At 27.7% G+C, this 19353-nt stretch overlaps 10 protein-coding genes across 10 annotated transcripts, besides 8 other annotated features; 5 read left to right on the top strand and 5 right to left on the bottom strand.

The window, feature by feature from the left end:
* Positions 1-146: 146 nt before the first annotated feature.
* TA13070 (clathrin-coat assembly protein, putative) lies at positions 147-643 on the bottom strand (the record flags this gene model as incomplete). Its single annotated transcript, XM_947206.1, has 2 exons — positions 147-519; positions 588-643. The coding sequence occupies 2 exons, from the start codon at positions 641-643 to the stop codon at positions 147-149; spliced, it is 429 nt and encodes a 142-aa protein (XP_952299.1).
* A 456-nt stretch (positions 644-1099) lies between these two features.
* Positions 1100-1237: a sequence feature (Signal anchor predicted for TA13075 by SignalP 2.0 HMM (Signal peptide probability 0.002, signal anchor probability 0.998) with cleavage site probability 0.001 between residues 46 and 47).
* TA13075 (uncharacterized protein) lies at positions 1100-1838 on the top strand (the record flags this gene model as incomplete). The annotated part of the gene is made up of 2 exons (XM_947205.1): positions 1100-1399; positions 1506-1838. The coding sequence occupies 2 exons, from the start codon at positions 1100-1102 to the stop codon at positions 1836-1838; spliced, it is 633 nt and encodes a 210-aa protein (XP_952298.1).
* Positions 1160-1228: a sequence feature (4 probable transmembrane helices predicted for TA13075 by TMHMM2.0 at aa 21-43, 58-80, 85-107 and 134-156).
* Positions 1271-1339: a sequence feature (4 probable transmembrane helices predicted for TA13075 by TMHMM2.0 at aa 21-43, 58-80, 85-107 and 134-156).
* Positions 1352-1399: a sequence feature (4 probable transmembrane helices predicted for TA13075 by TMHMM2.0 at aa 21-43, 58-80, 85-107 and 134-156).
* Positions 1506-1526: a sequence feature (4 probable transmembrane helices predicted for TA13075 by TMHMM2.0 at aa 21-43, 58-80, 85-107 and 134-156).
* Positions 1605-1673: a sequence feature (4 probable transmembrane helices predicted for TA13075 by TMHMM2.0 at aa 21-43, 58-80, 85-107 and 134-156).
* Positions 1839-2239: 401 nt separating the features above from the next.
* On the top strand, positions 2240-4437 carry TA13080 (uncharacterized protein; the record flags this gene model as incomplete). The annotated part of the gene is made up of 4 exons (XM_947204.1): positions 2240-2469; positions 2506-2804; positions 2932-3288; positions 3431-4437. 4 exons carry the CDS (start codon positions 2240-2242, stop codon positions 4435-4437), a joined length of 1893 nt encoding a protein of 630 aa, XP_952297.1.
* Positions 2645-2713: a sequence feature (2 probable transmembrane helices predicted for TA13080 by TMHMM2.0 at aa 124-146 and 153-175).
* Positions 2732-2800: a sequence feature (2 probable transmembrane helices predicted for TA13080 by TMHMM2.0 at aa 124-146 and 153-175).
* A 218-nt stretch (positions 4438-4655) lies between the features above and the next one.
* Positions 4656-10208, bottom strand: TA13085 (uncharacterized protein; the record flags this gene model as incomplete). Its single annotated transcript, XM_947203.1, has 1 exon — positions 4656-10208. One exon carries the CDS (start codon positions 10206-10208, stop codon positions 4656-4658), a length of 5553 nt encoding a protein of 1850 aa, XP_952296.1.
* A 233-nt stretch (positions 10209-10441) lies between these two features.
* TA13090 (uncharacterized protein) lies at positions 10442-12223 on the bottom strand (the record flags this gene model as incomplete). The annotated part of the gene is made up of 1 exon (XM_947202.1): positions 10442-12223. The coding sequence occupies one exon, from the start codon at positions 12221-12223 to the stop codon at positions 10442-10444; it is 1782 nt and encodes a 593-aa protein (XP_952295.1).
* Positions 12224-12557: 334 nt separating this feature from the next.
* On the top strand, positions 12558-13068 carry TA13095 (nucleoside diphosphate kinase, putative; the record flags this gene model as incomplete). Its single annotated transcript, XM_947201.1, has 2 exons — positions 12558-12825; positions 12887-13068. 2 exons carry the CDS (start codon positions 12558-12560, stop codon positions 13066-13068), a joined length of 450 nt encoding a protein of 149 aa, XP_952294.1.
* An 86-nt stretch (positions 13069-13154) lies between these two features.
* TA13100 (signal recognition particle receptor alpha subunit, putative) lies at positions 13155-14945 on the bottom strand (the record flags this gene model as incomplete). Its single annotated transcript, XM_947200.1, has 3 exons — positions 13155-14564; positions 14632-14727; positions 14808-14945. The coding sequence occupies 3 exons, from the start codon at positions 14943-14945 to the stop codon at positions 13155-13157; spliced, it is 1644 nt and encodes a 547-aa protein (XP_952293.1).
* A 1239-nt stretch (positions 14946-16184) lies between these two features.
* On the top strand, positions 16185-17861 carry TA13105 (uncharacterized protein; the record flags this gene model as incomplete). Its single annotated transcript, XM_947199.1, has 1 exon — positions 16185-17861. One exon carries the CDS (start codon positions 16185-16187, stop codon positions 17859-17861), a length of 1677 nt encoding a protein of 558 aa, XP_952292.1.
* Positions 17862-17897: 36 nt separating this feature from the next.
* On the bottom strand, positions 17898-18284 carry TA13110 (uncharacterized protein; the record flags this gene model as incomplete). Its single annotated transcript, XM_947198.1, has 1 exon — positions 17898-18284. The coding sequence occupies one exon, from the start codon at positions 18282-18284 to the stop codon at positions 17898-17900; it is 387 nt and encodes a 128-aa protein (XP_952291.1).
* Positions 18285-18524: 240 nt separating this feature from the next.
* On the top strand, positions 18525-19338 carry TA13115 (uncharacterized protein; the record flags this gene model as incomplete). Its single annotated transcript, XM_947197.1, has 2 exons — positions 18525-18705; positions 18797-19338. The coding sequence occupies 2 exons, from the start codon at positions 18525-18527 to the stop codon at positions 19336-19338; spliced, it is 723 nt and encodes a 240-aa protein (XP_952290.1).
* Positions 19339-19353: the final 15 nt, after the last annotated feature.

Raw genomic sequence — 19353 nt, 5'->3', positions numbered from 1 at the left:
ACTATAAACCCATGAATACTCTTGTACTCTAGTACTCCAGTACAGTAATCTGATACTCTAGTACTAGTACACTAGTCTAATACTCTAGTACTAGTACACTAGTCTAATACTCTAGTACTAATACAGTAGTCTAGTACATTAGTTTATTAATTAACTTTATCAAATGAACGTAATTTTTCTATAATAATATCTTTAGAAGTTTCGATAATTTCACCTCCGAGTACAATATCGTCAAGTATACTATGTACTCGATTAAAATTATATACAATATCAAGTTCACATACATCACCATAATATACATCAAGAACTTCAACAATTAAATGAATTAATTCATAAATTGCCAAAGTATTATCAGACTGATCAATTAATATACAAATCATTAAACCAGAATATTGTCTATATACCAATTTCATACCCTCCAAATCAAATACATTTGACCATCTACGATCACGATTCACCAATTCATTATGGATTTTATCTTCCAATAATTTTTTTCTCTTAATATTAAATGATGAATACCTAAACATTGATTTAATCAAATCAATTGAAAAAGAAGTAAATTTAGTAAGATTGTGATATGATAATACCATTTTGAAAAACGTGTATCATTTTGATAATTTTGTAGAAAAATACCATAAATCATTATTAAAAATTTAATATATTACCAAACTTTTAATTAAACTAATCTAATCCATTTGAGATAATTACTAATACAAAAACTTATAAGGTGTAAAAAATTAAATATTAAATAATATTTGGTAATAGAATATATCTGGGGACCTAATCCAAAAATTTTCAAATCTATTAATAATATTTGTTTTAATATATTAATAATATTAATATATCAATTTGTTATATATATTTTTAAATTATTTAATACACATTTGTTCACTAACATTTGTTCACTAACATTTGTTCACTAACATTTGTTCACTAACATTTGTTCACTAACATTTGTTCACTAACATTTGTTCACTAACATTTGTTCACTAACATCTGATCATCAGCATCTGATCATCAGCATCTGATCAGTAAAATCCGATAATAATAAAATTTCTTATACATTAAACTTTGTTATTAAAATCTGTTGTATATTAAAATGGCGAATATAAAACAACAGAAATGGATTTTTAAAGATCGTTCAGCTGTTGTTAGTGGTATGTTTGGTATACCAATAACCTTCTGTTTACTTATTCTTGCAATTTTAATGCTTGGTATTTTTATTATCACATGGTCAATTGAAGGTAAAGTTCTTGTCAGAGTTATTGGATTCAATTTACCTGTTATTATCAAAATCATGTCATTAGTGTCAACTCTAGCACTTTTTAGTTTCCTAATTAATAGCACCGGTGTCATTTATTTCGTTGTTTTTTCAACACTCATATATTTCATCTCACATGTATCTTACACATATATTATACAGTTATATATATAATTATGGTATATAATTTGGAGTATATAGAGTATATAATTAGAGTATATAATTTCGGTATAAATATTTGTAGTCAATCTTATTATCTGGAATATTGGAGTTTTTTTTCAAATTTCAAGAATATGATAAACCATTTATGGATATGACATATTATCATCCAAGTAATCTTGATTTTTATTTTGTAATTGCAATTTGTATGTTGAGGGTATTATTAGGAATACCATTCTCATATTATTCTCTAGTATTATTCACAATACGTAAATCTGGTGGTACAGGATTCAGAAGAATACCAGCATTTAAACTTGAAATCAATTCACTTATAGAACAAGCTAAAATACTCAAAAAAAGATATGAATATGTAATTAAACGTAATGCAATATTTGAAATTTCTAAATCACAATCATAAAAATATTAACACTTACTAATACTAATTTATTAACACTAATATACTAATTTATATATTAATATATAAAGAAGAATATATGATTTGTTAGTAAAATAGTATATAGAATAATGAATATATATAATGGGATATTGGGTTAAATAATATTAATTCTATAAAATTCTATTAATATTTTCTATATAATTATTTTTATTATTTTTAATTTAAAAGAATTTTTTTAATTCTAAACTAAAGATTCTTATTTTATTATTAATTACAACTTTATATTTCTAATTCTTTTTACACATTTTAAATTAATTTATTATATTCTCATAATTAACTCTTAATATTATTTTGATAGTACAAAGGGTAAATTTGATAGTCCAAACTATAAGTTAATGTGATAAAATGTAAGTTTATTAGTAATGAATTTATTGGAATTGGTGAAGAAATTAAAAGAAACTAATTCATTAGTAAATACTACATTATCGGAGAAATTAGTGAATAAATATTGTAATGATTCGAAGATTATATTTGAAGATCATGTGGATCGTTCACATGCTCTTGAAACACATTTACCTAAATTTGAAGAAGTATATCAAATGACTGTAATTCCAACACTTTGGTCTGATTTATTCAGTATAGAATGTGACATGTTATGTAATAAATTATTTTTAAATGAAAACATTAGAATCGCAAAACTTATGTCAAATCATGTTAATAAACTTGGAATTGATCCTAATTATTCCAATTTTATACAATTACTATCACATCTTAATTCCAAAATTCATAATACAACACAAGGTATCAAATTATCTCAATTCCTATGTATTCCTCTACATACCTATATATACCTATATATACCTCTATATACCTCTATATATTACTATGTACCTCTATATATTACTATGTACCTCTATATATTACTATGTACCTCTATATATTACTATGTACCTCTATATATTACTATGTACCTCTATATATTACTATGTACCTCTATATATTACTATGTACCTCTATATATTACTATGTACCTCTGTATACCTCTGTATACCTCTGTATACCTCTATATACCTCTATATATTACTATATATTACTATGTTATATTATATTGTAGATATGGAAGAGAAATATGCATCGGGTATATTATCAAATTTAACAGTATATAATGATAGATTAAATGTTAAAGTAAATGAAGATCGAGTATATTATGAAAATTGTTGTGTAGAATTATTATATTTATCAGAGAAACAATTATTAGATAGACCAGCATTTATTGAGAAATGGAGATTTAAAGTACTTAAATTTTTAAAAGATTTAAGTCTAACATTTAATATTGACAAGTGTACACATAATTTGTCAATACTCTTCTTTGATTATTATATACACTTGTGTACACAAAATTATATTAATACACCATCAAGTGTTAATACACTTGATGATTCTAATTCACATCTTTCACATGATATTTCACGTAATAACATATTCTACAGTTATTCTAATTAATATACTACAGTTATTCTAATAGTACAGTTACACTAGTTAATATAGTTACACTTACTAACCTCACACGGTTATATTAGGTAATGTGAGAAATACAGTAAATTGTATTGCAGAAGAAGAAGATTTAGGTCCATTTAAAGAGAATGAAATGTTAAAAATTGGTACAGCATGTTATCTTTTAGCAGCAGCATTACGTGAACATTGGGTTGATATAAATAAGGACAAATATTTAGAACAAGCTGTAGAAATGAGTTATAACGCCTTTTCTACTAAGGAAGTTATTACTGTACAATTGGACATTATTCATAGAATGCCTAAAGGTTTCACGTCCATATATACATGTATGGAATATGGACTCTTTTATCTAGCCAATATTAAATTTAATTCCATAACACATTTGGATCAATTGATACATTCACATTCAATTGATACGGGTAATCTTCGTAATTCATGTGATACGGGTAATCTTCGTAATTCCATTGATACCCGTAATCTTCATAATTCTAATTCATCGGGTACCGGATATATTAATATGAATGTGGATGAATTGATGTTGAGTAATTGTTTTAATTTCATGGTCAAGAGTGGTGCATTACCATGGTTATATCATTGTTTGAGTAAGTGGGATGATATATATATATCAAAGAATTGGAATAGGTTTATTCCACCAAGTAGATGTGCGGCAGTATTTGTACTTCATATGTTCTTGACATATTTGAATATCGATTCCAGGAAGGATTTGATTTGGTGTCGTCGATTCTGTCATCGTGTCTTCAAAATGTTTTTTGACTCTGATGTGGCACTTTGGTACCACGTCTTTAGAGAAATATTATCATCATTTCTGCTAAATGTTGAGAAGCAAGCGGGTAGAAGTACAAATAAAAATGATAGAGTAGCAGAAGCAAGAAGATCAGCTGAACTTAAACGCATGTCAGAAATGAGTTTCCTATACTCACTTTCATCCTCAATCTTCAATGCAACAGAAGCTATTGTAAATTTATACCATACCAAACTTATTCTACAATATATTAGTACAAATGGAGTTGAATTAGTTGGATTAAACCCTAAACAAATACAATTATTATTATCAAATATTATCAACATATTAATCAAACATTAATTTTATCAATAGTATTATGTAGTAATTAGTATTATATAGTAGTTAGTATATATAGTAGTTAGTCTTGTACTGTATTGTGGTATATAGTACTATATATACTATACTGTATAGTATATACTACTGTGTATACTAATTATAGTATATAGTGTATAATACATTTAGTATAGAATAGTATTAAGTATATATGATTATATAGTATATTAAGTGTGTTTATAGTATTAATTGAAGATGTCAATGTGTAATTTGATAATATGATTGAAGATATGTTTATTTTTAATAACTGCTGATATGAACTTTTGTCTAGTATTTTTATCCATTAATAATGAAGGATTATTTACTATTGACATTAAATCTAATCCATTTGATGACAATTCTACATCAAATTCATTCCAATTCTCAATTGTCAAATATTCTTCCATATCAATTTCTATATCCATATCTTCTTCTTCAATAACGGGATCCATTGTAATATTCTTCATAGGATCATTTTTAACATTGTCACTAACGCGTTCCGTTGTAATATTCATAGGATCTTTTCTAGTATCCTCAATGGGACCCGTTGTAATATCTATAAATACTGGATCTTTAGTAATATAAGACCATAAAGATGAATTATTATAAAGTTTACAAGTTGTTAATAAAGTTTTTAATGTTGATTCTTGAGGATTTGATAATTTGAATAATAAACTATTTGTAATTTTATGTGTGGTTACATAACTTTTCTTGATACTTTTCAATGTTGTAAATTTATCTTCTTTTAACATTTCTTGTTTCAACTTTTCCAATTCCGTTCTTACCAACATTAATATTACTATCATATGTAATCTCAATCCATTGGATTTAGTTGTATTACTGGGTTTAGAAGAATTACTGGATTGGGTTAATTCAGTTGATTCAGTTGATTTAATAGATTCAGTTAATTTAGTTAATAATGAATTGGTTGATTGTATTAAAGTATCAAATATATTTGATTTTGGTAATTCTGATGATAAATTTAACAAGTGAAATATGAAAATATCTTGACTAGTTCCTGTCATTCGAATATCCAAAACTAAACTCGTTATTAAATATAAACTTGATACTAAATTATTCAAAGTATTTTCTGTAAGTTTATCTTGGATACATTTAGAAATGTATACTATAGTATTACTAATGTTAATTGTATTCAATTGTACTTGTACTTCCTCATCAGTACTCTTTTTATAATCAAATTTACCCATCAATGAATAAAATATATTCATACATATGAATCTGTTCTTTAATATCATATCCAATATTAATAATCCTTTCATTATTATTTCAATATTATCATCAACATCCGTAACCATATCCTTATTAGTAATAGTATCCCCATTAATAGTATCCTTAGTAGTAGTAGTTGGAGTGTTTTCAGTAATAGTATCTTTAGTAACGGTGCTTGCTCCTACTGTACCAGTAGCTCCCATAGTACCCTCAGTACCCTCACTATCTACAGTACCCTTGGTATTACTATTTTGAATATTATTAAGTATATTAATAATATATATAATGGATTGATATAATAATTGTAGAAATGTATTTAAATGGTCTTCATGTATAATTGTACGATGTTCTTTCCAAATTTGATTAAAACTTGAAACGACTTCCAAAATAACATCCGAAACAATTTGAAATGTAATTTTCAAATTTATTTTACAATTTAATATTTCTATTAACTTTATTAAATACTTTAAACATTTATAATTTAATCTAAATTGTAATCTAACATTTGTATTAGAAGATGTAGAAGATGTAGAAGATGTGTTAGTGGACGTGTTAGACAATGTGTTAGAAGATGAAATAGTATTTTTCAATACTAATAATAATCTAATTCTTGTATTTAGATTGGAATTATAGAATAATTGATCAAATAAATGTAATATTACATCACTAGTCATGTAATGATTTATCAAGTATGATGACATGATCATTATTGTAGAATCTTTAGACTGTGATCTCATTAATATTACACATATAAATTCTATTAATATTCTTATATCCAATTCTAACATCTTAATATTATTAACAGAACCCCCAGTACTATTCACTGTGTTACCAGTACTATTAACTGTATTAACTGTATTATTAACTGAACTACCCGTACTATTCACTGTATTAACTTGATATGTATGATTTAGAAAAGTGAATTGTATAGAATTGAATGAATTATCAAGTTTCGAAGTAATGGAAATGGATGGAATAGTGGGTGAAATAGCAATAATCAGAAATGAAACACCTGTATAAAACTCTGGTAAAGCACTACCATATTTCATTAATTGGTTTAAAATATAGTTACGTGATATTTTAAACCTCTTGTACCAGTACTTGATCAAATTTCCAAGCCGAAATAAACATTCCATCCCAAGCTCACAATTATTATCCATCAACTTAAACATTGTCACACTTGTCATTATTATACATTCCAATAATTTATCATTTATATAACATACTTCTTTTTCAATTATATCAACATCATCAGTATAATAACCTCCAACAGTGTAATAACCTCTACCCGTGTTATAACCTCCACCGGTGTTAACACTACTGTTACCACCACTACCGTTATCATATGAAATAATTTCTAATGATAATATGTATAAATTTATAATAATAACAATTGTTTTTGTAAAGGAGTTGAAATTATCAAGCCAAGAGTAACCTGTTAATGAAGACAATGAGCCCATTTCCGCCTTTACAATTGTATGGAAATCAGCCATTATTGACCCTAAACAATAATTCCATAGCTTTAATAATAAATCCGACTCGGTTAGTTTCTTAAATTTATCATTAGTTTCAGTTGATTTCCCCATGTTAACTAATAAACCAAGTCCATATATGACATGATTAGGTAACTTTTCTGGTGGTACTATACGTAAATTTAAATCTCTCCATTGGTTATAGTATTGTAAATTTATTCCCAAATTCTTTGCTCGTTCCCATTCCATTCCAATATTCATATTCAATATATTATTCAATATCAATTTTGTTTCTTTAACATATAACATACTAAATTCTATAACTGAATCTACTTTATTAGGTGTAATAGCTGGTCCAACTGGGTTGAGAGTATTAGCTGTATTAGGTGTATTAACTGAACCCACTGTACCAACTGGACCATCACTATTACTTGTATTAACTCTACCCACCGGACCATCCGTATTAACTTTATTAACTGTATTATCTGTACCCACTATACCAAGCACCGTATTGGTGGTTTGTAATAATTCCGTTATATAAAGTATAATATCATCAATAATTGGTATACCATTAGTATCAATTGTTGGTATTGTATAAAGTATTTTAAGTGTATTAAAAGTTGATACGACTAAATTATTTTGTAGTTTATTAAATTTCGTTAGATAAAAGTCAAGAAAATTATACAATCGTTTTCCTAAACAAAATACTATAAAATTATCTTTAACAATTGCATTACATAATAAGTCTAATAATATTGATACATTTTTATTTATTTTATTCGTTAGAGCTTGTGGTGAATCTTCACGAATTAATATTACATACGATTTTAATGCCTTTAATATGAAATTTGATACTAATCTGTTTTCTAAAAACTTATTAAACACTTTAAAGAAATTATCAAACTCATGTGATAAATTATGCAAATCATCTACTGTTGTATCAAATGATCCTTGACTTATTGTTAATGATATTAATATTAATACTCTATAATATAATAATAATTCCATTATTTCATTACTCAAATTAGTAGTCAAATTAGTACTCAAATTTATACTCACACTCTTACCCATACCCTTATCCATACCCATACCGTTACCCTTACCGTTACCCAAATTACTATCCATACCCATATTACCATCAATTATTTCTAAGATAGAACAGATTTTATAAAGTTGTATTAACAAATCTTGGAAATAAAAATATTGAAGAAACTTTTTAATGAACTGAAATGTTTTAGTAATGATTTTATAGACATCAATTATCAATATTGGTAATTCTGATAATTGGTAATATATCATTTTATATAGTAATGAAATAGACTTTATAAATTGTAATTCCTTAATACATGATACTACAAATTCTATCTCATATGAACTATTGATCATCTGTACTGACACATTATTCCTTTCTATCGAACCCTTGACCATTTCTACTGTACCATTAATTTCTACTGTACCATTAATTTCTACTGTACCATTAATTTCCATTGTACTATTAATCATTTCTATGGATGTAATGATAAGTTTTGAGAATTTTTCTAAATTTGTAAAATCTGTTAATTCCATTTTCTTAATCCGATTATAACATGTCTCAACTTGTGATAATGTAATATATAATGAAATGTTATTACCAATTCTTGTAATATCATTTCCTATTGTATTGTAGAATGGTGTTAAATTACTTGAGAACAAATTGTTAACAAATGAATTATATGAAAATGTATAAGTTGATTCTAGAAACTTTGAAATCCCATACGGATCCGATAGTATGATCAAAATTATCTTTAAAATTGATTTTTTCTTCTCTAACGGAGTTTTATCTGAAAATAGTAATGTTACAACTTTATCAAATTGTTTTTCCATCAATTTGTCATTCAAGAAATTACGTAATAATTTGGAATCTTGTAATAATAAACTAAACATTTTATACATTAAGTTTTCTGTATCATATATTAACTGATTAAAACAGATTCTCAATACTGTTTCCAATGTTTTATAATCCATAAACTCTTTAAATAAATCATTATTAATAAAATTCTTCAATAAATTATATGATTCTTCAATTAATCTTTCGGATTTAACAGATTTGTCAGATTTCTCGGACTTATTACTAGATTTATCACTTTTATCAGTTGATTTATGGGTTTCTATTAAGTTATTGAGTGATTTTTTTAAATTTTGTATTTTTTCATATTCTTCATTGATAGTTAAATAATTAACAAAATCATTCATAGTTTTATAATTTACATTACGATTTTCTTTTAATAGTTTTGAAAATGTATTGGAAACTTCAATAACATTTTCACATAAACTTTCCCTCGCTATTAGATGTCGATTTAAATCTAAAATTCCGGTACCATAATATACACAATTAGTTAATTTAGGTAATTTCCTTTTATTTGGTACTCCAAGTATTAAATATGATATTACTGAATATGATCCTGTTATTAAAATACTATCCACCAAATTTCTATTTATAGACAATTTTGTTGATTTACTACCCTTACTCTTGGTAGACTTAGTAGTAGTAGTAGATTTACTAGTGTTAGTAGTTTTACTAGTATTAGTACTAGATAGATTGGTAATATCTGTATCAAGGAATATGAGAGAATTTTGACATTCAAATAAGTTTAATTGTTTGAATTCATAATTATCTTCATTAATTACTTTTATAAATACTTTAAAATCATTATCCAAAAGTTCAGTTTCTGAATATATTTCATACACAGATTCATCCGATTGAGGAACAGAATCTGGTACAGAATCATGAGAATTAGTAGAATGAGTACAATTATGAGTATTATGTGTAGAATCTTGTGAATCTATAGTAAATTTATCTTTTTTAAATTTAAAATTAATTCCTTTCTTTAATATAATAAAGCTATGAAAATTTATAGTCTTATCAAATGAAATGATTTGATGGAATAAAGGATTTTCAGAATTTTTTTGTAATCTCAATTGAGAATCTATTTCCTCATCAGTTTTCCTAATTGTATCCACAACTAATACATAATTATCCTCAATTTCTGGAATCTCATCCAATTCATCCATTATCATTTATCCATCACAATATATACATAATCAATCTATAATAAATTTATCCATTAAATTATTCTTTTTACATTAATTTTAAAATTATGAATAAATAAAAATAATGGAAAATAAGTGTAAAGAATATAAAATGAATAATTGGAATCTAAAGAAAATTGTGTAGTAAATAATAACCTAATTATAATAATGTAAATTGTATAATAGTGTAAATTGTGTAAAAAGTATATAAATTAATGAGATTAAATGAATTGTTTAATTAATGAACCGATAATTGAACCTTCTGCTATATCATATGCTAAACTTGTATGAAGGCATTTAATATGAAAGAAATCTTCACTTCCACCAATTCCATATTTCCTCAATGTATTCATTATTCTTATTCCTTTATTAATTGTTATTCCTTTAATTAATGTATTTTGTATATTATTTCCATTTGATTTTATTTTGTTATTAAAATTTATATAATTAATATCTTGTAAATTTTCTATACAAGTGAAATGTTCCGAGTTTACAAAAAAGTTATAAAATGATTCTATAAGAATTGGATGTGTAAATTGAAATCTTCTAAACATATAAAAAATATTATCAAGTATTAATAATGCTATAAATTTATGAGATTCTGATCTAAGAAGTTCTGATCCAGGAAATTCCGATTTATCAGACTCTGATTTACCAAATTCGGATTCACCAAATTCTGATCTATTCATTTGTGATTTACTGAATTCCTCAATTATTGAACAGATTATTGATTCAATATCTTTGATTAAACCTTGTCCTTCTAATTCTGATACTCTTGATATTAAATTTCTATTCATTAACCAATAAATTGTAGGAAATGGTTTCAAATCTGATACTTTCATTAATATTTCTTCATAATCTTCATCAATTTCTTCATTATTTACTGTATTTTCTTGTAAATTTACTGTATTTACTGTATTTTCTTGTAAATTTCGCTTAATTATTTCAATTAATTTCATATGTTCTTGAGTTATATTATTATTTTCAAATATATTAAATATTATATCACATAATAAATCTGTTATTCTACAATTATACGTACAGGTGTCAGTACTAGTGTAGTTAGTACCCTTAGTACTAGTAACCTCAGTACTACTATTAGGACTACCACTATTGGTACTACTAGAAATAGTATTAGTACTGGTGAATTGAAATAATGTATGAAGTGGATAATTATATGATGTATATAATTCTTTATTTATATTGTATGCCCATTTCTTATCATATCCTTCATCAGTTCCTATAGTTCTTACGGATCTGAATTTACTAATTAATCCATCATGAGAATTTAGAATAAATGGTGAAACTACTCCAACCAATACTGATTTACTCTTAATTTCATTTGAACTTATTCCATAATTTATTATATCCATTAACATCTTTTTAATCTTATTTTTATCCCATTCTAATACACTAGTAACGGTGTTATTAGTATTGAACGAGTTATTACTATTGACGGTGTTATTACTATTAACAGTGTTACCAGTAGTAATTATATTTGAATGATTGATATGTTGTGATATGGTTTTAATGAGACCAAAAGGTTCTCTTTTAATTGATATATTACAAGAATCGAAATCAGAAAAAGTTAAAGGTTTAAACTGTAAAATTGAATTTTCCCTAATAAAATTATATTTTTTCCTAACATTTTCAATAAAACGATTTATACAAATTGATAGTTCTAATTCTTCTATCTCATTCCAATTATCATCAATATCATTACTATCAATAGTAGTATCAGTAGTAGTAGTAGTATTAGGAGTAATGGAATTTAGAAAGTTGACAATAATATTATAATTTGTTTGATTATGGATTTTAAGTTTTTTATTTAAAATTAGAAAGAAAATTGTAAATAAATCAATATATCGAATAAATTTTAAATGTAATTTGTTTTTCAAATTTTTAAAATCTTCAGCAAAACCATTCAATAACTTCAAATTATCCTTTTTAACCATTTTCAAATTATCCTTTTTAACCATTTTCAAATTATCCTTTTTAACCATTTCCAAATGATTGTCTTAAAAGTACAAATTGGACTAATGAATCCCAAATAATCAAATAATCTACATTAAGATAAGAATCTTGTAATATATTACACATTTTAATGTAATTTATAGAAATTCCATATTATATGTATAAATGAATATTTTACAAATCATATTATTAATTAGTATATATGGAATCCTTTTACAATATACAATTTTATTAACTCATGGGGTGTAATATCTCATATTATTCACTCTTTTGTGTGTTAAAATTTGATTATAATAATTTCAAATTATTAAATACATCTAAACAGTTGTTCTATTTGATTTTCATAAAATTAATTTGAAAGAAATGGAAGAAAGAACTTTTGTAATGGTTAAGCCTGACGGGGTTCATAGGAATTTGGTAGGTGAAGTTTTGAAGCGTTTTGAGTTGAAGGGTTTGAAATTGGTTGCTGCCAAGTTCATGATGCCTTCTAGAGAATTGGTTGAGAAACATTATTCCGCACATGAAGGAAAGCCTTTCTTCGATGAACTCGTCAGCTTTGTAGGACAAGGACCTGTTTTCTGTACTGCTTGGGAAGGTCCTAATGCCGTTAAAGTCGGTCGATCACTTCTAGGTATTATTCCTACATAGTATAGTATTAGTATATTGTAGATATAGTTAATTGTGTATATTAGGTGTTACGAATCCCGTTGATAGTGCACCTGGAACTCTTAGAGGTGATTTTGGGTTAACATTGAGTAAAAATCTTGTTCACGCTAGTAGTTGTTTGGAAGATTCCGTAGCCGAGTGTAATCTCTGGTTCAAACCTGACGAGTTTGTCACTTGGACTCCAAACGCTTCTAAATGGCTTCTCTAATTTAATTTAAACTAATAAATTTATATATTTAACTAGAAATATAAATTTTTATCTCGTTATGGGAAAAAATTAAATTATATAGTACATTATGTGAGTAAGAATTTGGTGATAAGTTCAACGTCTAGAGGCTGTAAATCACTATAAGTCTGGCCATTTCCAACAAATAGTATAGGTTTTCCAGTAATATATACCATGGATAGTGCGGCTCCAACCTTGTCATCCACAGTATCAAATTTAGTCAACAGTAATGCGTCAATTGAACGATCTGTGCCCTTTCCAATTGCAGTATTAAATTTCTTTAACTGATCTACTGCATCATTTCCTACTAAAGCTTCTCCTACGAATAAAATCAGGTTAGGATTATTCACTGTGATCAACTTGGTCAATGCTGCCATCAATGGCTCATTATCCTGCATACGACCCGCTGTATCAATTAATACAACATCAAACTGGTTAGCAGTTGCATATTTAAGACCTTCTTTAGCAATTTGTGAAGGATCTTTACCATATCCACGTTCGAACAATTGGAGTCCTAAATTTCTAGTATGTGTTTTCAATTGCTCTACTGCTCCAGACCTGAACGTGTCACAAGCAATTACAAGTACTTTAAATCCACTGCTCTTTAATAAATATGCCACTTTGGCTAATGAAGTTGATTTCCCAACTCCATTTACGCCTAAAAATACTATTGAATATACTGAACCATTGGCGTTTAATTCTTTAACCTGTTTAATCAGGTTAATTGGGTTTTTAGGCGTTAAAATACGCCTTACAGAATCCTCCAAAGCTTTTTTGACAGTACTCGAAAGTGAACGGAGTGACTCAGTTCTCTTACCTACTAAGTGTGTACTAACTGAACGACAAATCATCTCACATATATCACCTGCAACGTTTTTAGAACGGAGTTTATCCGTCAATATGTTTATTGGTGTAACTAACGACTCCTCTGTTATCATCATATTTCCTGAATATTTCAGCACTTGTGCTGTGAACTTGTCCAACAGCTCAAAGTTTGTGTTCTCCCTACTAACCATTGATTTTACAGAATCCATTAATGATTTTATCATTTTATTCATTTTAAATACGTTTGTATTTAATTTAGGAATTAATTGATTCTGGTTCGTCGACTGAGTTGTATGTTTTGGTTCTGATTTATCTGAATAATCTAACTCGTCCATATCTCGTTTTGTCACATTTGTTTTTACATCCCATTGTCTCATTACTTTTATTTTCTCTTTTTTATTCGTTATAGTACTAGTGTTAGTACTGTTAGTCGTAGTAGTAGTAGTACTATTGCTAGTGGTAATGTTGGTAATATTAGTAGTATTGTTAGTATTGATTAAGAGTGATTTGAAATCATTATCAAAATTGAATTCTATTGGATGAAGAAACCAATTAACATTATTTGGTATAGAATATTCAGTTTCAAGTTTAGTTACAATAGCTTTAGAACATTTATCCAATAAATCAACCAATACATTTGTATTCTGAATTCCCTAATCATATAATTATTTAATTGGAATAATTAATTAATTGGTATAAGTAGTGAATTGATGAAATTACCTTGTAAGCGATGAATAAAAGAGAGTCAATTGAGTTGATTAAATTCCACCTGAAATGTACTCCATCCAAACAAGCATATTTATCTCCTCCCTTCTCCTAAACAATTATTAAACCATCAAAATATAATAAAATAATTATCAACTTAATGTAATCTAATAAAAATATGTAGAGAGAACTTGAAGAATAACATTCTGAATGAGTTTATTAATGTTAGAACATTTATTATCTGGAATAAAGACGTTAGATTTAGGATCAGGGCTGAAAGTCCAAATTACAAGTCCTCCACGGGAAATAAGCGCCACGGAATCAATCATCTAAGGGTAAATTTTAATTCCCTTTACCCTTAAAATTTATAATAACAAACATCATAATTTTATAAGTCATTTAATTATATTACAATAAAACATATTTTAATAGAGTATATTTGTTAATAGTGTACATAAGATGGTGAAAAGATGTTAAATCAGGCGTAAATATATGGAATCATACACAGTTGGGTAAGATGTTATTTTTACAATTTTATATATAAATTGTGCAATGAAATTTGATTTTATTTATTGAAAATTTTTATTATAAATTTTAAAATGAAGGTAATTTGCAAGTGCTAATTTATGACCTTGAACATATATAGACAATTATCTTGTTAACATTTGGATTTTAATAATTTTCTTATTCTTTGAAATTTTTACATAATTATAAGAAAATGTTTAATTAATGTTTAATTGGTGTTATTGTGGTTTTGTGCTAGTGTTTCGGGTCATTTTTCGGTAAAAATGCGCGTGCACCTGTTCCGTCTTGATTTCCAACTTAAAATTAAGGCAAGCACTACTTTTTATATTTAAAATTTTACCATTCACTTTATCCAATTTCAAAACCTTTCAACACTTTTTCACATAACTAACCTCATCTCATGTGGATTATATTTAAGTTTTTTCATTGACTTCCACCCTTTAATTTCGAAGATTTTACATTTTAATACCCGACGGAATTTATTTTTAATTTTTAAATGTTTTTAACCAGTTTTTCAATTTTTGCGGGTGTGTGTTAGCTTGAGTTTATTTTGCGTCAAATACCTCCTGAAAAGAATTTTCTTGCTCTATTTTTAGGCCTTAAGTTTAGCTTTGAATTTTGCCCCTCAAGGCTAGACACGGCAAACTCTTAGACGCCCCTTCCAGCCCTGTGCGTTTCTGTACTTATCTCTCAATTTTAGACATTTCAACAATTTAAATTTTCTAAATTCAGTTTTAAGTATTTTTAAACCAAATTTACCTCTAATTTTTTTAAAACTCGAGTTAAAGGTTTTTTCATCCAAATGTAACACACATTCGATTATTCTAATTTTTAACAAACATTCAAACACATTTAACGCAGTAATATTTAATAAACTTAACGCAGTAAAATAATACAATTAACGCAGTAAAATACACTAAAATTAAACTAGTAAAACAAAATCAAACTAATAAAACAAAATTAAAGTATTAATAAAACAAATTTAACGCAGTAACGAATAAAATTTGGTAGAAAGTTCATAAGGTTTAAATTTTAAGACATTAATGAAGTTTATTTACAGATTAGATAGTGTAGGATCTCCAGTGTTTGGCTCTAGTGAGACATTTGAAATTGAACTTGAAGAAACAGGATCAGCTAGACCAGATCAAAACAGTGTTTTGGATAGCCTAATGACACCTCTAAACACACAGTTATCTGAACAAACGAATATGAAGCCTCTGGATACCGAAGATTTAACCTCAGCAAGTGCACATTACACACTTGAAGACTTTTTCAACACCTATTCTCAACATTCACATTCGTATAGTAACTCTGATATCTATACTAACCGTGATTCCTATACCAATTCTGAAGTGTATAGGAACCCAGATACCTATAGAACCGGTGATTCTTTTAGGAATACTGGAGTGTATACTAATTCTGAAGTATGCAGGAAAGAAAGTATTGAGGATGTCTGTGAGGCAGGATTTGACTTTTCAAAGTTATTTACAATGTCAGATGAGTCGCCAATTGAAAATTCATTCCAGTCACTAATTGATTTGGTTAGATGTGAAATTCCATCCAATCTTTCCTCAATTGATCCGAAATTCAAACAACCCAATGAATCAGCTTATAACACTGTTAATACATTAAACCAGTATGACACTGGTGTTGATTCATTGAAACAGTTTGGTATGGCTGAAGGTGAATTGAAGAATTATGATGTACCGGTTGTAAAAGCGGAACCAAGTAAGACTAGAGGTAAAAGTAAGAAAAAACGCTCAAACTTTGTTAAGACTATTCTGAAACCAAAACCCATTACAACCAGTGTAAAATCAACAAATGGATCAAACTTGGTTTCTAATACGGCGGTAAAGAATGGAAAGAAGAGAGAATTAGTGAATAGTAGAAGAATAGATTACGGAATAAATGATACTCCAGAGAATATATATGATTTGGAGTGGCATCCAGGATTTACAAGGCATTTGGGAGCCAAGGGTAGAAGTGCACTTTTAGAGCTTGTTAGGAAAGTTTATAGACAAGACCCAGAGCATTATAAGGCGATTCTACAGTCTAGAAACTCACCATCTTCAATTAGTAGTTTACCGTTTTATAGTATTCCAATGCTCTGGGAACTTGCACACCAATTTGGTATCTTCAAACAAGCCCTGACAGTATATAAAAATCACTGTTTTTCCAAGTCAAAATCAAGACATAACTCTATGAAAAATGCCAACTCTGTTTCATCAATTTCAACGTCGGTATCAGCATCATCTGTTGGTTCCTCTGGATCAGGTTCAGGTTCATTAGTAGGCTCAGATTCTGAAAGTTTGGACTCAGAAGTTGTCGCAAGTGTTAAAAAACTAAACCCATCAGCGCCAATGACAACAATGTCTGGAAGATTAATTAAAAGGTCGAAAAAGATGTTGGAATCCACTGATTTACTCGATTCAAATGATTTACTCACATATGCTAACATTGTGGTTACGAATTCAAATAATCTGGTTTCTGGCGGCAATAAGGCTACAGATAGTTTGACTTTAAAAGTGGATTTATTAGACACTGAAACTAATACTATTTCACAATTAAAGGTAAAAGCTGAGTCAGAAACCCCAAAGAGAAATTTCCGCAATGACTTGGGGAATTCCTGGATCTCGAGTCCAACCAATTCAAACCTCAACTGTTCAAACACTTTAAATGAATCACCACTCACATCTCCAATGAAACGCATTCCTGTCTAATCTCATATATTATATATTATATAGTATATTAATATATTAATGATGTTCAGTTTTTGAAGGGAAGTGTTCCTCCTTGAATTCGTAAATGGCCCAGACAATCAGAGGTGACATTAGAATACAAGTCCACACTAGTGGTGAAATCTCGTCGAACTTCGGATCAACGTGGTCTGCGGCAAATGTACCTGGCGTCGGCAGACCTATTTTCATTCCCTTGTAAGAATCTGGGTAGGCCCTATCGAACTGTTCCTTTGTGAAGCCTTGAGACCTGGGAGCTCTCCAAATACCTTCGACGTGAGTGGGAGTGGCCAAGGGACAAAATTTTTCATACGAAGAAACTGGTTCTGAAACCGACCCTGGCATAGGTTTATTTGAAAGTGGCTGAGAAACAGCCTTCTTGGCATAACGTAGAAATGAAGTTCTCATACTAAATGTTTAATTAAAAATTAAAAATAACATAAACAGCTTTGATAAAATTATGACATGAGTGAATTTAATAACTTGTTGGAATAATTTAATATAAAAATTAGTAATTGTGTGGTATGAGTAAAATGGGTTAAAAACTCAAATTATACAATTTATTAATATTTTTATGAGATGATTATTGGTATTTTAAAATTTTAATGTGTAATATAGTTTACTTCTAGTTATTTTAAATAATGTGTGATGGTGTTGAAAAAACCCAGCTCCAAGACTAACCGCAAGAAAATCACTGCAAAATCAGTCCACAATAACTTCAGAATTAACTTTTTTAGCCAAAATATTGAGCTATCATCTGCCCCTGATGAAGAACCGCCTGAAAAATCCAAGCCTGGTAGGAAGAGACTCAAGAAATCCATTGATTCTCGTATGTTTACCTCATTTAACCAATTAATCTTAATTATATATCACACTCTTATCATTTATTCTTAATTCATCAGTTTAATATTAAAAATTAGAGAAAAATAATTTGGTATCAATTTTGAAGAAAAAGGGCGAATACGTGAAGATAAAGGCTAATTCTGAGCGTTTTTACCAGAAACTCACAAACATTACCACATCGCATGATTTTTCACAGTTACTAATCTTTGACCAAGACCATTTAGAGTCCATATCTAACACCTCTGAAGTCGATGGGATTTCTGACCTTTATTTCCCAGTTTTAAACAACACTCCAACTTCATCTTACGGCTTCGTTCGTGTAAACCCAAACAGTACATTTGGGCCTTTGATTAACTTGGGTGAAGGATCTTTAGTGTTAACATTTGTGCAAGTGGAGGAGGAGCGGGTTTATTTCGAGAGTTTAAACGCCTCAAAATTAGGCCGTGCTGTTTGTAACTCTTATTCTCAGGCACTTGTGATTCCAAACGACGTTTTTATCATCTCCAATGAAAGCTCAGATATCACTGCTAAAATATTTCTTGTTTTATCCAAGGTTAAATGGTCAAATGTGGACCAAGTTAAGCGTGGCAAAACAGTTCCACTTTCCCAAGTCACATAATATTTTAATACTCAT

Source organism: Theileria annulata, chromosome 2 (genome assembly GCF_000003225.4).
Source record: "Theileria annulata chromosome 2, complete sequence, *** SEQUENCING IN PROGRESS ***".
Taxonomy (NCBI): Eukaryota; Apicomplexa; class Aconoidasida; order Piroplasmida; family Theileriidae; genus Theileria; species Theileria annulata.
The sequence above is the reverse complement of the archived record's forward strand: the minus strand, read 5'-3'. Positions and strand labels throughout refer to the sequence as shown.